General features: G+C 41.5%; 1 protein-coding gene across 1 annotated transcript in view; it reads right to left on the bottom strand.

Moving 5' to 3' along the window:
- Positions 1 to 441: 441 nt before the first annotated feature.
- Positions 442 to 17056, bottom strand: part of cog7 (component of oligomeric golgi complex 7) — a 33949-nt gene continuing 17334 nt past the window's right edge. The window contains exons 9-17 of the mRNA XM_048609376.1: positions 16378 to 16672; positions 15657 to 15773; positions 14469 to 14534; positions 9632 to 9818; positions 9362 to 9502; positions 8981 to 9064; positions 6981 to 7095; positions 5683 to 5826; positions 442 to 4373 (exon numbers count right to left, since the gene is read on the bottom strand). Of these exons, the coding sequence (XP_048465333.1) occupies positions 4207 to 4373; positions 5683 to 5826; positions 6981 to 7095; positions 8981 to 9064; positions 9362 to 9502; positions 9632 to 9818; positions 14469 to 14534; positions 15657 to 15773; positions 16378 to 16672 (1316 nt within the window). The 3' untranslated portion in view covers positions 442 to 4206. The remainder of the gene's footprint in view (positions 4374 to 5682; positions 5827 to 6980; positions 7096 to 8980; positions 9065 to 9361; positions 9503 to 9631; positions 9819 to 14468; positions 14535 to 15656; positions 15774 to 16377; positions 16673 to 17056) is intronic.

The following is a 17056-nucleotide window of genomic DNA, read 5'->3' as shown; positions in this document are numbered from 1 at the left end:
AAATCAGTATTCCAGAATTTGAGCAGTGTGCATCTTGTGAGTATCAACATTTCTGAGACAACTCTTAGCCATAAGTTTGATGGAAGCATCAACAACCATGGAACTACTAGAAACACTGAAACTATTACTATAATGCACCAGTTGGACAGGGCAATAAGTTTAATTCTTGTAGCTAGTTGCTGGCAGCACAGACAGAGAGCCTGCGAAATACCTGATTGTCGTTAAGGTTTAAATTGATTGACTAATGCCCTTTTGGCTACGTAGAGCCCCTTTTCCTTTCAGCTGAGCTCATTTGGAAGTCCAGTCCCACATGCTGTATTTGACTGTCGTGTTCACTCTACAATGGATACGTTCGCGGGAGAGATCAATAACTGCATTGCTGACCTTAACCATATACAAATTTGTAGTTCAACACCAAGAAAGGACTACAATCAAGGCCAATGAAATTATAACAGGTTTAATAATCTTTCAGGCAGTAAAGGAACAGTCCATGCTCTGGGCTGAGTTAGCTGATCACAGTCAGGTTGAGAGATGCTATAAGCAGCTTTAAGATACCTATGAATGAGAAGGGAAATCAGTTGATGGCCATTAAGCGGCTACTCATGCTGTGTAAATGTGCATGCATGTGCGCACATTTGTAGGAAGAAGGGGAATATCAGAAGAAGGGCTACTGGGCTTACCAACAGAATCTAGGTCAGTATATCATAGATGCATCAGCAAAGTAATAGATAGCAGATAGCATCTGCTCTTCATCAAGCATATGCAGACTCAGTAAATAAAGAGTAAAATGGCAACTTAAAGAAGAGTCACTTATAAGGCTGGGAATAGGACATAACTTCCAGCAGATCCCTAGTCTATCAGTTGCCTGTCCCACTTTCCAAGAATGGAAACAAGACCTTGATTAATAATTTAATGGCTTTGTTTCTTGATATTTATGGAAAAACTACAGAATGCCATGACACTGCAACAGAACAATGATTGTGAATGCTTCTGATCTGGAACAGGGCAGAAAGAAGTAATGACAAGAGTTTGTTTGGAGCAAAGGCCTGGGAGCAGATAACATCAACTCAAATCCTGAAAACTCAAATACAAAATTACTAGACAGTGCCATTCAACCCATCTTGTCTGCAACAGCTCTCCAAATAAGCATTTCACTTACCACCATTCTTCAGTCTTCACTTCATAACCCTGCATTCCGTTTCTTTTATAATGATAGTCCAACTTCCTTTTGAATGCATTGATCAAAACTGCTTTTACCACACTCTCAGGCAGAATAAAATTATTTGTCTTTCATTCAGTCTTTAAAAAATGAACTTAATTGCTGCTGGGAAATAGGGCAATTGTCATGTGCAGCGTACAAAACCAGCAAACTTTCAAAATTAAGTCCAATTTAGATTCGAGTACAACTTCCCTTATACTTTTCTCCCACTTAACACACCACAGGCCAGGTACCACATGGGTTCAAAACAGAGGAAAAAGATGTCTTAGTTACATCGAATCACCCTCTCAAAATGGGCAAGAAATGCTGGCCTTGTTAGAGAGACATCACATCCTGAGAATAAATTCAGAGTAATCATGGGATTTGCTGTGCAGGGGGTACTAATTTAGCCCATTGTTACTATGGTGGCACTAGCTAGGTAAATGAAGTTATGTTGGATAGTTGAAACTCTTCTGACTGTTAAGGCAAAGTATTTGTCTGTCTTTCCATTTCCAAGTTTCTCTTTTGCTGTTGTTCAACCTGAAGGAGATGATTACTTTAAAAAAAATGAAAATTTGTCCTCCCTGCCTTCAAGCAGAGGCAGAAGGAAAACTATCATAAACAAACACTTAAATAAGTGAACTGCACTGAAGTAGACAGAGTACAGATGTGACCAGGATCTACCTGGCCAGTGTGATGGTTCTGTGTCTGTGAACTGACAGTGGGGCCATGCAAGAGGAGGAAAGGTGTAATTATAATGTGTATAGAGGCCCACCCAGTCTATTATCTATGATTGCTTATCAGTCACTCAAAGAGTCATTTTGACAAAAACCCTGCCTGCAAGGCTCTGAAGAACTGTTTGCAGCCAGGCTGGATTTGAAGGTGAGTAGGCTATCTAATGTATTTACAATTGGCTCTACTGACAGAAGGGTTAGTTACTAGAGGAAACAGATTTAAGAATAAGATAACTGGCCAAGGAACCTGAGGGAGATGAGTATTGTTTTGTACAGTGTGAGTATGATCTGGAATGCATAGCCTGTAAGGACAGTGAGAGCAGAAATGTTGTTAACATTTAAAAGAGGAATTAATCCAATGCATAAGAGGGAAATATTTTCAAGGCTATGGGTAAGAGCAGGGGAGTGGAAATAATTAGAAATCTCTATTTCTTGGATCTTGTGCAATAGGCCAAACCACATAATTTTCTGCAGCATTATTCTCTGCAGGTTAACAGAGAAATGAATTATTGAGGAAAAAGCTATTCATTATTCAGTTACTGAGAGTGAGAATATTTCCTGTGTTGCTCAATGAGCAGCAGCTTACATGGTCATCACCACATACAAACAGTTAACTACGGATGGACAGAGGATCAACTAGCTTCCAGGTCCTGACCTCTTTCCAGCATCCTCTGTAGAACATCCACATGTGGATGTTGTTTGGGAACAGCTGCACAGGCTTTTGCCATAGACTGTCCAGAATCAGGCAACAGACCAAAGACTGGAACCCACCAGGCATTTATACCAGTAAACAGGCAACACTTTATGACAGGTGGGAACAAAAATCTGGTGAAGGTTAAATAAAAAGTACAAAACAGAGGTACAGCCTTCATTTCTTGCAATGACTATCTAACAACAGGTCTTTCTACACTGTCCTAGCACTCTCAGAACAGATATAGGCCAAGAGGTGAAAAGAATGTAAGAATACTGTAAAATGATGCAGCCTTATCTCAGGTGCCATTCTCTAACAGCTGGGATTAAAGGAAACAAAGCTTGTATGAGGGAGAGGCAAAGAGTGGGAATGAATGTGAGTTAGGGAGGCAAAGCAATTTTGTTGTTAATGTGAATAAGTGAGGGAGGAGACAGTCAGTGAGCAAACAAGGGAGCAAGGAAGATGGAATTAAGTGAGAGAGTATGCAAGAAAGTGTGTGGGTACAAGAGCCAGGCATGCACTCACGGATTACAAATGAGTAATGACAACTGACAAACAAGCTCTCTTATACTTTATGCCAGAAGTTGAAGGAACCATTGAAACCAATGGTCCATTATACCAACCTATTATACCAATACAACCCTATACCATCCATTTCATCAAATGACATTCACCTTCTTGATGCGAACATAAAATGTTAAAATAAAACGCAGGGCTTCCACCCCTTTATGATCACAAACATCAACCATGAACAATTTTGACTCACACTTGAACGTTGTATGTAACTCCCCACACAGCCATATGGGCGTGCTGCTGCATGGAGGGTGTGGAATCTTCCTGTACTGCCTGGTGAAAACAGCCAAGTAACCAGCCTAGATGGGAAGGCAGTGGACCATGACATGGACCTCTGTAATTTCTTTGTTTGTCTCTGCTCTGAGGCAATTCTTAATAAGTAAGGTGACTCAGGCTGAATCAGGCTGGGAGGAGGCAGCACTCGTGTTTAAGGCAGCATCTTAACATGATGCCATACTCAATTACCAAAATACCCTCCTCTCCAGAACATACATTCAATATCCAGGTATTTCCCATCGTCCTGCATCTGTTCCAGGAGAATGTCGGTGTGGTGCTGGGGGCACGTCAACAGATCATTTATAATTACGAGGGCTGAAAGGAGAGCATCAGCAGACCACCAAGTCGGTCCTGATCCCATTCTCCCAGGATTGGGGCAGGTAGCTATGGTTTCTTGGGGAGGAGGATTCTGGAAAGTAACCAAAGTGGTGGGGTAGGGGCTCAGTTAATTTCTCACTCACTAACACATTGTTACTGAGCTACTTGCAGCATTCAAATCACCAACCTCAGTTTATTTACCTTAAGTCAGGCCCAAACCCGGGACATACATTCTGAGCCTAAATCCAGCAGAAGATCCTTACTTAAATTATTCTAAAACAGCACATCCTAAGCATGAAGTTATTGCTCTTAACAGGAAAATGGAACACACTCAGCTACCGGTTCAAGAGCCAATCAGAATTAAGGCAGCCTTCAACCATCAGAAACAGATCTGGTTTTGCGAACAGGAAGATTGGTCAGTAATGGATATTCCTCATGGTTGCGATTGCACTGGTCAGTCTCCGGGGGAGGCCCTTCGCTGCTTGCCTAAAGTCTTCGGGCTTTACTTTCAGGGTAGTCACAGTGTGTTGCAGAGTGCGGGATGGCTGTAAGCCAAGAGCATCCATGACGTTGCTCAGATAATCTGGAACAGAAGAAATGCAACATTTCTTTATAAAAATGAACTTCATCACCAAACTCACCAAAAAAAAATTAATGTTGATCACACCCTTCACAAGACAGAATCAGAGTTGAAAAACAGGAGAGAAGGTGACTTCTTCTTTGTTTAGGTTGCATTAACCTTGAGTTTTTAAAGCTTATGGCATTTAAGAATTGGAGAGAATTCAAGCACCTCAAGAATTCAGGTCTTGGGTAAAATTTCTATTATATTCACAGGGTATGGGCATCACTGGTAGACAACAGCAATTATTACCCATTCCTGGGAGTACAACTGAGTAGCTTGCTAGGCTATTTCAGAGGGCAGTTAAGAGTCGACTACATTGTTGTCATGATGGAGTCACATACAGTCTAAACACTCCCTAAACAGCATTAGCAAGTCAAAGGTGTTTTCAGTTCAGTAGTTTCGTCATGACTATTACCATTTTCATAGTCATAGAGGTTACAGCACAGAAAAGGACCTTTAGTCCATCAAGTCTGCACTGGTCAAAAACAACCACATACAATAAAAAAAAAAACTCTTCTAATCCCATTCTTCTGTAATTGGCCCATAGCTTGTATGACTTGGTATCACAAGTGTACATCCATAACTCCTTAAATATTATAAATGTTAAACATTTTGCCTTTACCTCCCTTACAGGCAGTGAGTTCCAGATTCTCACCACCCTCTAAGTGAACCTTGTTTTCCTCGGATTCCTCTAAACCTCCTGCTGCTTACCTTAAATCTATGTCCCCTGGTCATTACTCCTTCCATGAAGGGGAAAAGTTCCTTCAAGTTTACCATGTATATGCCCTCATAATTTTATACGTATCAATCATCTGACTCCTCAGTCTCCTCTGCTCCAGAGAGTCTATCCCTCTCGATTTTTATTCAGAATTATATCCAAATAACTGAATTTAAATTTCCTTACACTGTGGTAGTATTTGAAATCATTTTTTTGGATCATTAGTCCAGGTTACTGGATTACTAGCCCAAAAGCATAACGGTTATGTTAGAGTATCCCTCAATACTGTTAGGACATATTGAGGCCAAGGAAAAAGAGCGTTTAGGATTGAAATATTTGCTGATAAGAAGAAATGAGAAATGTAAATGCAGTGAAATTTGGCTTTGCAGGGCTATAGAGTGTAGTACATGACACTAATTGAACAGCAGTTCCAAAATGGCCTGGTACTGGCATGATGTACCACATAGCCTCCTTCTATACTGTATCATTCCACCACTGACCATAGGAGTACCAATAAAACATGAGTTTCTTCCTTGTATATCTTTCACTTACCAATATCTGTGGCAAGTTGTTTGGTTGCATGTGGTGTAAGCTCTGGGATCTGTAGAATGGATTCACAGTAAGTATGCATTGTTGCCCTGGCAATGGAGCCCAGCCAATAATCAGCCATGTTGTCCAACTCTGGTAACTCATCCCCTAATAGAAATTACAAGCAGGTGAAATTACATACAAGTGTCAAATCCCATCTCTAAATTAACACAAATTAAATATCCACGCACCTTCTGTCACTGTCTTCCATTAATCTCAACTTGTCTAGAAGTTGTCGAACAACATACATCCTGTCCTGCATCAAGCATCCCAGAAAGCACTGAGGAAGTCTAGAGTTAGCAAGGCCATGGATGATAATTTCAGCAATAGTTGAGCTGAGACGGGGCAGATTCAGATGTAAAAGGTAGAAATATGTGTTTCAGTAATGACACAAATGAGTGGTTGGAAACTCATCTCAGGGTCAAATAGAGTACCAAGGTTGCAAACTGTCTGTTACTCAAAACATCTATCCAGTTCCACTTTCGAAGTCCCAATTGTTCCACAGCATCTCACTTTTGTGAGAGAAAATTCCAGATTTCTATTAACCTTTGTAGGAAGATGTACTTCCTGACATCAGTCCTGATTTCAGTTCTGAAGAAGAATCATACCAGACTCAAAATGTTAATTCTACTCTCCACAGAAGCTGTCAACCTGCTGAACTTCCCTAGCATTCTCTATGGCTTTTTCAGATTTCCAGCATCGCAGGATTTTGCCTTTATCACTCCTGAATGGCCTGGCTCTAATTTTAAGCACTTGCTTTACTTGTTCTTAATTCCCCAACTAGATGAGATAGTTTATCTTTTTTCCACCCATTAATTTAGTTTACCATTTTGATATTCAAGGAAACAAAAGCCACATTTAGGCAATTTGACTTCACAATTTAACCCTCCAAGTCCAGTTTCATTCTGATAACTTTACTCCATTATTGAGCTGTTAACATCAAAGAGAGAAGCACGTAACTTAGTCGGACTCTGCCCAACTTATCAAGTTCCCTCAGGATCTTTTATATTTCATTGAGATCACCCATCATTCTGCATTTACGAATTAATCAATCGGCCCAGTTACAGATACTAACAGGTACCCACTCACCCATAGCCTAAAAAGAAACTTCAGCTCCTTAATGTCTAGTTTTAAATTTCATTTTCTGGCATTTAATTTCTTTCTTTGTCTTCTCACACAGGTAAACAACACGGCCTCATTCATTCATCTCCACTCCCTTCCACAATGCACAAGGCCTACTTTGAATGGTCCCCTCAACTTACCTTGCTCTGGAGGGTATGGAAGTTTCCCGGAATGCAGTGCTAGCTCCAGTGCTGGATCCTCCTGTGTTACAAAGGGCTCCAGGTGCAGAGGCAAGGACATGATGTACTGGCCAATCTGTAGACAACAGAGTGCAATAGCAAGCAGTGAGATTCATAAACCCAGCAGTGATAAGACAATGAATAAAGAGGCTTTTAGGATATTATTGTCATGGACTCCCTACAGTGTGGAAGGAGGCCATTCAGCCCAAGGAGTCTGCACTGATCCAGCCCTCACCAAAAAAAAAAAGAGGTACCCCACCCATTCCCAGCCCTGACCCTATCCCCATAACTCCACATTTACCATGGCTAATCCACCTAATCTACACATCCCTGGACACTATGGACAATTTCCCACGGCTAATCCACCGATGTGGTATGGGAGGAAACCAGTGCACCTGGTGGAAATCCATGCAGACACAGGGAGAATGTGCCAACTCCACACAAACAGTCACCCGAGGCTGGAATTGAACACAGGTCCCTCGCACTGAGGCAGCAGTGCTAACCACTGAGCTACTGTGCTGGACAAATTAGGATAAAAATCAATACTCACTTAGGCAAGTGCAAGTTAATAGAGAAACTTACTTGGGTTTTTTTTTGATGAAATAACAGTGGGTTTGATCAGGGCAATGTAGCTGATATGGTGACCAAAAGGTATTTGACACAGAGCTGCACAACAGGCGTCTGGGAAAAGTGAGAGCTCATGGAATAAAACGGATAACAACAACATGAATGCAAAAATGACCAAGTGACAGGAAACAGAGTTGTGGATAATTGTTGTTTTGCAGAAGGTTTATCGTGGAGTTACCCAGGGATTGATGTTTGGATTTCTGTTCTTCCTGATGTGTATTACTGACCTAGATCTTAGTGTACAAGGCAATTTAAAAATTTACACAACTCAGAAGTAGCGATAACTGTGAGAAAGTTAAGTGTTGAGGTGGAGGAGAGAAGAGTTTCAGAGAGGAGGGAAAGCTACAGAGGGAAGTTATGGACTTTGGAGGATAGGGTAGGTGAGAAAGTGACTTCCGAAGATCGGGAGAGTGTGTCGTGGAGGGAAAGGTGGGGGGGAAGAGAGTGAGATAGGGAAGAAGAGGAGAAATACAAACTGGAGATGGGAAAGAGGAGTTGCAGAGGGGAGGAAAAACAGAGGATATTTGAGTAAAAGCTTTTCCTCAAATCCCATCTAAACCCCCTGCCTTACACTTTAAAATTATGCCCCATTGTTATTGGCCCATCGACTAAGGGCAATAGCCGTTTTCTATTCACCCTGCCCATAATATCATACACTTCTATCAGATCACCCCTCAACCTTCTCTGTTCCAAAGAAAATAACCCAAGGTTATCCAGCCTCTCTTCACAGCTAAAATACTCCATCCTAAGCAACATCTTGGTGAATCTCCTTTGCAAGCCCTCCAGAGCAATCCCATCCTTCCAAAAATATGGTAATTATCACTTCAATCCAGAAGAAACACAGACCTTGCCATTCCCTTCAGAGCTCAATTTCCAAAGGGCACCATCTACAGGATACATGGAAGTAATATGCTAAGGCTTTTTCAACAGCGCTTCCCAAACTAGCAATCTCCATAATTTAGGTCAAGAGGGTCAAGTGCATGGGAACACCATTACTTCTAGGTTCCCCTCTAAGTGTCACATACCATCCTGTCTTGGAAATATGGAGGCCATGCTTTCATTGTCACTGGGTTAAAAATTCTGGTAATGCCTAAATAATATCACAGTATGAGTATCTTCTCCACATGCACTGCAACAGTTCACGACAGTTGCTCGCCACCTTCTCATGACTGTTCAAAAGTGGGTAATAAATGCTGGCCTTGTCAGCCAAAGCTAGGTAGTTGAAGGTATTTTAATGTGAAGACTCACTTGGTCAGATTAAGTGCAGAAACTAGAGGAAAACAGATCTACTAGTTATTGAAAAAAACTGATTCTCACAGAAACACGGCACTTACATTGCTGATGTATTCAAGAGGAGCAAGGCTAAATGTTGGGAGATCTTCAGTTAATGTCTCTCCCATGGTTCCTGTGTTCCAGGTCTTTTCAATTGAGGGAGAAGAAAAGACAAAAAGCAAATGTAAATGTGAAAAGTAACAGAAAATTAGGTGTAAACCAGAATAATTATGACACCAACATAAACAGATATACTCAAGCTACTTCACTTCATTGGCAGTCATTTCCACAACAAAGCTGCGCTCCGTCACCACCACAGTTGCTCACCCATCACAATCACAGTTCCTCACCCTCCTCAATTCCCATCGTTTCTAGCCATCTTGCAGCGGAGAGAGGAATAAGTTCCAAGGAGCTGAACAACCAATCTTTCACTCTCACTTTACCTCCATCCTTGGCACCTGGGCAAGCTGCTGCTTGATCCGGAGGAACACAGAGTCAAAGGCGAGCTGATGTGCCTGCTGGTTGAGCCGGGTCAGTGCTGCACGAGCTTCTGACAACAGGTTATTGTTCCCCGTTCCCTTTTCCTACACAGGAGAAAGAATCAACTTTAGCCCATATCCACAGGGATTGTTATATATCTTTCTGAAAGACTTGACTTCCTGCACCTCCTCCCAGTTTTCTCATCTGTTCTGCAGTAAGGAATGGAATCTTACCTTCAGCATATAAAGCATTTCCATCAGACTGGCGTATTCACTCGGATTTGCCTTCAGTAAATAATTATATTCCTGCCATGGATTTTTGATGGAGGTTTTTTTGTCGGGGAAGCTTGTTTCTTGTATACCAGCCAGACTGTGTGGACTGTATGACTCAGACAAATACTTCCCTGCAGTAGATAATATCCTGCATGAGAGATTCAAAAAGATCAGAAAAGTGCTTACCTCATAGATTAAACAGCAACGTATTTATAAAGTGGAAAATAGAAGCTTTACCCGTATCAACCTGATACAGAGATTATTACAGGGGCGGTGATGGCCTAGTGGTATTACTGCTGGACTGTTAAACCAGAAACCCAGATAACATTCTGAGGACCCAGATTCAAATCCCACCACGGCAGATGGTGGAATTTGAATTCAATAAATATCTGGAATTAAGAGTCTAATCATAACTGTGAATCCATTGTCGATTGTTGGAAAAATCCATCTGGTTCACTAATGTTCTGTAGGAAAGGAAACTGCCATCCTTACCTGGTCTGGCCTACACGTGACTCCAGACCTACAGCAATGTGGTTGACTCTTAACTGCCTTCTGGGCAATTACGGGTGGGCAATAAATGCTGCTTAGCCAGCGATGCCCTCGTCCCGTGAATGAATGAATAAAAAGAAACAGGATTAAATGTGCTAGTGTATAACTCAGCTCCAAACCCCCGTTTCCTCATGCCTCCAATCCTCTTTAGAGGAATTTACAGGCCCTGCATTGACAATAATTTCTGATTAGAAAATTCCACATTCTAACCACACTCCACGTGCAGACATGATTTTCCACTTCCCAGTTAATTCATGCCTGTGATTGGCTTAAGGTTGTTGTCCATGGAATCACCCTATCACTACTTTCAATTGAAGAGACAAGCTTGGGTAGAAAGGCCTATGCATGCGCTGAAAAGAGGGCAGGCACTGTCGGCATGAGACCCTCGAATTCTGTGAAGGTATTTTTAATCAAATTGTTCAAACGTTAGACACGTATCTGGGACAGGTGAGACCCGAGCCTGGACCTTCTGACCCATCCAACAGCCCTACTCACATTCTTGGGTGTTTATCCTAAATAGTACTAAGGAGACTTTTCAGTTATCTCAAGCTGTTAATGCAGTGAATAGCCAACCGCTATAAATTAGGAAGCAGAGTGTTGGATGGTCTCAGATGATTGGATGAAGGAATATCAACCAACTGTGATACCCTGTGGCTAAACAGACATGGGCACTGTTTTACCCTTACATAAGTCACTTGAGAGTTACAAGAAGGGGCCAGACCCTGAGAAACAGTAATCCAACATGGAGTTAATTCTCTAAAGGAATGGGAGAAATTTGGCAAACAGAAGTACATCATGACTTAAAAATTAGTTCCTGGAATGACTGTATTTAATTATGAGCTCTTAACCCCCTACCAGCTTCAAAAGTATTGTCCCTGTCATGAACATTAGAAAATGAAAGTAGTAGTAAAGCCTGTTGAGCTTGCTTCACCATTCAACAGGTCATGGCTGATCATCTACCCCATTGCCATTTTCCAGCATTACCCCATAACCCTCATTAGTATCCAGAAATCTACTGTTTTCTGTCTTAAACAATTAACTGCCACAGCCTCCTGAGGTTTAAAATTTCAAAGATTCATCCCCTTGAGTGAACAACACTTCCTCATCTCCATTTTAAATGGTCTACTGCTTATCCTGAAACAATGTCCACTGGCTTTGAACTCACCAGCCAAGAGAAACATCCTATCTGCATCCACTTCTAATTCTTTGAAACCTTGAAGGGGCTATTTTTCCCTGGAGTGTCGGAGGTTGGGGTTTACAGAGGTTTATAAAATCATGGGGGCATGGATTGAGTGAATAGCCAAGGCTTTTTTTATTCCCCAGGGTAGGGGAGTCCAAAACTAGAGGGCATAGGTTTAGGGTGAGAGGGGGAAGATATAAGAGGGACCTAAGGGACAATGTTTTCACACAGAGGGTGGTGCGTGTATAAAATGAGTTGCCAGAAGAAGTGGTGGAGGTGGGTGCAATTACAACACTTAAAAGGCATCTGGATGGGCACATGATTAGGAAAGGTTTAGATGGATATGGGCCAAATGCTGGCAAACGGGACTAGATTAATTTAGGATATCTGGTCAGCATGGATGAGTTGGACCGGAGGGTCTGTTACAGTGCTGTAAACACTATGACTCTAATATAAGACCAGTTTCCTCAATCGCTCATCTTAAAACAATCCAACCCTCCCTGGGATAGAATCATAGAATTTTAGATTAGCCTAGTAAACCTCTGTTGTATTCTCTCTATGACAAGTATATCCTTCCTTTACAAGGAGACCAAACCGTGTATGATACTTCAAGATGGATTCTCGCCAAGGCTCTATATAAGTGCAGCAAGGCATTGTTATTCCTGTATTCTAAGCCATTTGCTAAGGCCTTCCTAATTGCTTTGTGCACCTTCATGCCAGGTTTTAGTGACTCACAAGGGTGCCCAGATACCTTTGGAAAGAAATACTTCCCAATCTCTCACCATTTAAGAAATACTCTGTTCTTCAGTTTTTCTGCCGGAGTAAATTATTTCACAGTTATATAGTTTTTATAACACAAAAAAGTACCTTTGGCCCACCGTGTTGATGCACATCATCTATTCTAATCACATTTTCCAGCATTTAGCCCATAACCTTGTACACCATAGCATTTCGAGCTGTAGAATCATGGAAGCATGGAAACAGGCTCTTTGGCCCAACTTGCCCATTCCACCCAGTTTTCACAATTTAAACTAGTCCCATTTTCCAGCGTTTGGTCCATATCCCTCTATACCTATCCCATCCATTTACCTGTCTAAATGTTTTTTAAATGACGAAATTGTACTCACTACCTCTGGTAGCCCATTCCAGAGTGTTCATGCAAATGGTTCTTAAATGTCTTGAGTGTTTCCAGCTCGATCACACATTTAGGCAGTAGTATCCAGATAACCACAACAATAAGTAAAATGTTTTTCCTCAAATATCCTCTAAGCCTCTTCCTCCTTATCTTAAAACTTTGCCTCCTAGTTGCTGCCCATCAACTGAGGGAAAAAGTTTCTCCCTATCTACTCTACATCCCTCAGCCTTCTCATCCCTAAGGAAAACTTCAGCCTATCTAGTCTCTTTTCATAGTTGAATCGCTAATACCCAGGCAACATCCTGGTGAATCTTTTCTAGAATCACCTTCCTACAGTGTGGCAACCAGAATGGCACTCAAATACCAGCTGTGGCCTAACTAACATTATATACAGCTCTATCATAACCTACTTATCTTGAAATTGTCCAGATCTTGTCGCATTTGAACATGGATTGCTTCAGTATCTGAGAAGTCATGAATGGCACTGAACATCATGCAAAGATCAGTGAAAATCTCCACTCCTGACCTTATGATGGAGGGAAGGTCATTGATGAAGCAGCTAAAGATGGTTGTGCCTAGGACACTATCCTGAGGAACTCCTGCAGAGATGTTCTGTAGCTGAGATGCCTAACTTCTAACAATCACAACTCTTGGTTGAATGTGGCCTTGATATCAAGGGTAGTCACTATCACTTCACCCCTGAAATTCAGCTCTTTTGTCCATGTTTGAACCAAGGCTGTAATGAGGTCAGGAGCTTAGTGGCCCTGGCAGGACACAAATCTGGCGTCACTGAGCTGGTGCTGCTTGATAGCCCTGTTGATATCACCTTCCATCGCTTTAGTAATGATTGAGAGTAGACTGATGGGTGGTAATTGGCGGGTTGGATTTGTCCTGCTTTTTGTGTACAGGACATACCTGGGCAATCTTCCACATTGTCGGGCAGATACCAGTGTTGTAACTGTACTGGAGAGCTTGGCTAATGGAGTGGCAAGTTTTGGAGCACAAGTCTTCAGTACTATTGCTGGATTGTTGTCAGGGTCCTACCTTTTGCAGAATCCAGTGTCTCCAACCACTTCTTGATATCATGTGAAGTGAATGTGTGATGCTGGGGACCAATGGAGGAGGCCAAGATGGATCATCTACTCGGCACTTCTGGCTGAGGACTACTGCGAATGCTTCAGCCTTATCTTTTGCACTGATGCGTTGGGCTCTTCCATCATTGGGGATGGGGATATTTGTGGACCCTCCTCCAGTGAATTGTTTAATTGTCCACCACCATTCAGTACTGGGCGTGACGGGACTACAGAATTTAGATCTGATCCTTCGGTTGTGGGATCACTTAGCTCAGTTTATCACTTGCTGCTCGTGCAGTTTGGCAGCTTCACCAGGTTGCCACCTCATTTGTAAGTATACCTGGTTCTGTTCCTGACAAGCTCTCCTGCATTCTCCATTGAACCAGGGTTGATCTCCTGGCTTGATGGTAATGGTTGAGTAGGGAATATGCTGAACCATGAGGTTGCAGGTTATGGAGTAATAATTCTGCTGCTGTTGATGGTCCACAGCATTTCATGGGTGCTCAGTCTTGAGCGTGTTCTACGCTGAAAATGACATTTTTATTTCTATTCATTTGTTTCCTGCCTACTAACCAATTCCCAATATAACCACCAATCCCATGCGCTTTGATATGGCTCAATAATTTCTTAGTAGGATCTTATCAAAAACTTCTTGAAAATCCAACTGCACCACATCCATTGGTTCTCCCCTATCTATTCTACAAGCCAATCCTATTGGATGAATGTTCGGCACACCCATCTAAACCCTCACTCCAAATAGCTAAACTCTAAGGCTTCCTTTTCCATCCTTACCATTGCCCTATTTTGTTATCAAATCCTCATTAGGCTCTAATGGAAGTACTTGCGTTTCCTGGAGCTAACCTGTTGGACAGCTGCTGCTCGTAGTCTCCACACTGCCGCAATAATTCACCGCAGGTTGCGATAATTCTGAAAATAAAACACAGCAATGAAAGCTAAATTAACAGTCGCCATAACAAATTCAGAACTTTGATTAGAAGAATAAAGGCTAGGGAAACACAGAGCGTATAATCAACTCTTCACCTATCTCATCATCAGTAACATCACCACCACTTCAGTTTATATGCTGCTGAAAACCGCATCTATACCTTTTGTTACCTTCACACTAGATTATTCAAATGCATTCCTCACGAGCCTTGTACATTCTAATCTCAATAGATTTCTTATCATCTAAAAGTGTGCAGCCTGTGCAGCACCATGTTCGTGCTGACCTACATTTGCTCCAGGCAAATCAACACTATTTTTAAAACTCTCACCTGTGTTTCCAATTCTCTCAATGGCCTTTTTGCTCCCTATCTCTGTAATCTTCTCCACTGTTCAACCTTTACAATCTTCCCAGATATCTGCACTTAATCAATTCTGATCTCCAGTACTGAATTTTAATTTCTCCACCATTGTTGGCTGTGCCTTTAGCTGCCTAAATTCTGAACTCTGTAATTACCTCCTCTCTCCAATTCTCTAATTTTCTCTCCTTTTATCAAATGCTCCTCAAAAACTAGCTCTTTGATCAAACCCTTGCACGACTGCCCTAATCATGCCTTTTGCGATTTGGTATTAATAATGCTCTCTCAACACACATTCCAGAACCATTAACCACAGCATCCTCCTCCCTTTGATGTAGGAACCATCAACCTGTCCTCACTGAACGTCAAGCCTGTTCTCAGGTAGTTTATCATCGCAACTCCCAGCAAAAAGAAAATAATTATCACAATGGGCAATTATAATACTATAATAGAATTCAACAACAACCCATCTAAAACGGATGTCCCCTTCAGTTCTGAAGAATCATGTTGGACTTGGAAGGTTAACTCTGTTTCCCTCTCTATAGATACTGTCAGACTTGCAGAGTTTCTCCAGCATTTTCTGTTTTCATTTTAGGTTTTTGCATCTGCAGTATCTTGCTTTTATTAAAACAATACATTAGATTGTCAATCTGGATGGAGGAGAGGCACATATCAGCACATCTATCAGTAATGGATGTGGGCATATGACAGGAGTATTCAGTTCTGCATTCACTCACTACCTCTTTACCTGACGGAATTTTGGAATGCAGACCAGTCTTCCTGGAACAAGGATCCATTGGAAATTTCTTCCAGTTTGCATTTCTTGCGAATGGACTGCAAAGTGCTGGCGAAGTTAGATACGTATCTGGGACAAGGAATTAAAATGTAAACCAGCTTACCCCATCAAAAGTATAGTCCAAAACCTAATACCAGTATCCTTCTTCTGTGAAAATTAAACTGTAATACTTTACATTGTAATTTCAGCCAGAATAAACTGTCCTACAGAGCAATGAGATAAATTTAAATGATCAACATTGACTATGATCTGTTTGACTGCATTAGATGATGATATTTCCTAACGCAGAGGTTGACGATCTTTTTGCTTGGGGAAGGCCACTTTTCAGGGCTGGCCTGAAACTCTAGCTTCAAATAAATGTAAATAAAACAAAAAATATTTAAAAAGAATAAATTTTACCTTACAATGGTATTTTTTTTCCTGGTCTATGATCCTTCCCATATAAGGTTATGTAATTAGTAATTATGGGAGCCTTATGAAACTTTGCCTATCAGTAAACCAGAATCAAACTGTATGAAATGCTCTGGGTGGGTCATATGCGACCTGCTGGCTATAGGTTGGGCAACCCTATTACAATTTTGTTTTTCTACGAATTCTAGAGTGACAGACTGTTTAACCACCAATGTACAGCCACCAGGCAGCACAGCTACTGGATAACAGAAAGTGGACTAACTTCGAGAAGAGAGCTTTCAGTGCTTTGAGTAGGCCACAAGCTGCAAGTCCATCCGTTAATTTCACACATCTGTCCACTGCCCCACTGGCCAGGCTGAAGAGTTTATTCACCGACTGATTAAGCTCCTGAACACAGTCAATCAGCTCTCCACACTCCTGAAGAGAAGAGCCAGAAAAATTTGTTAACAAAGTAAGACAAATATATAAAAGTTTTACTGAAGGACAGATGAACACAAATTCCATTGAAGAAGGACTGTGTTTTAAAAAAATTAATTTGTGGGATTGAACAACATTGGCTAGGCCAGAATTTATTGCTCATGACGATTTACACTTGAGAAAGTAGTGGTGAAATACCATCTTGAACCACTGCAGAGCTTGCACTGTAGATTCACCCACAGTGCTGTTAGGGAGCGAGTTCCAGGATTTTGACCTAGTGACAGTGAACAATCAGTGATATTGTTCCAACTCAGGAGTGCATGTGCCTTGGAGAGGAAGTCTTGATGTGATGATCTCACTTGCCTGACCCCTTATTTCTTCCAGGTTATTACTTCACAACCTATTTCCACTGTATCCCCATTTTGAAAATTGTTGAAAATATTCAATAAGTTGAAAATTGTCACAACCCTTCAGTCATTACTGCCTTTGAGCTCAGAAGCCTATACAGGGACCTGACTCCTATA

Source organism: Rhincodon typus, chromosome 21, assembly GCF_021869965.1.
Source record: "Rhincodon typus isolate 14 chromosome 21, sRhiTyp1.1, whole genome shotgun sequence".
Lineage (NCBI taxonomy): Eukaryota > Metazoa > Chordata > Chondrichthyes > Orectolobiformes > Rhincodontidae > Rhincodon > Rhincodon typus.
The sequence above is the reverse complement of the archived record's forward strand: the minus strand, read 5'-3'. Positions and strand labels throughout refer to the sequence as shown.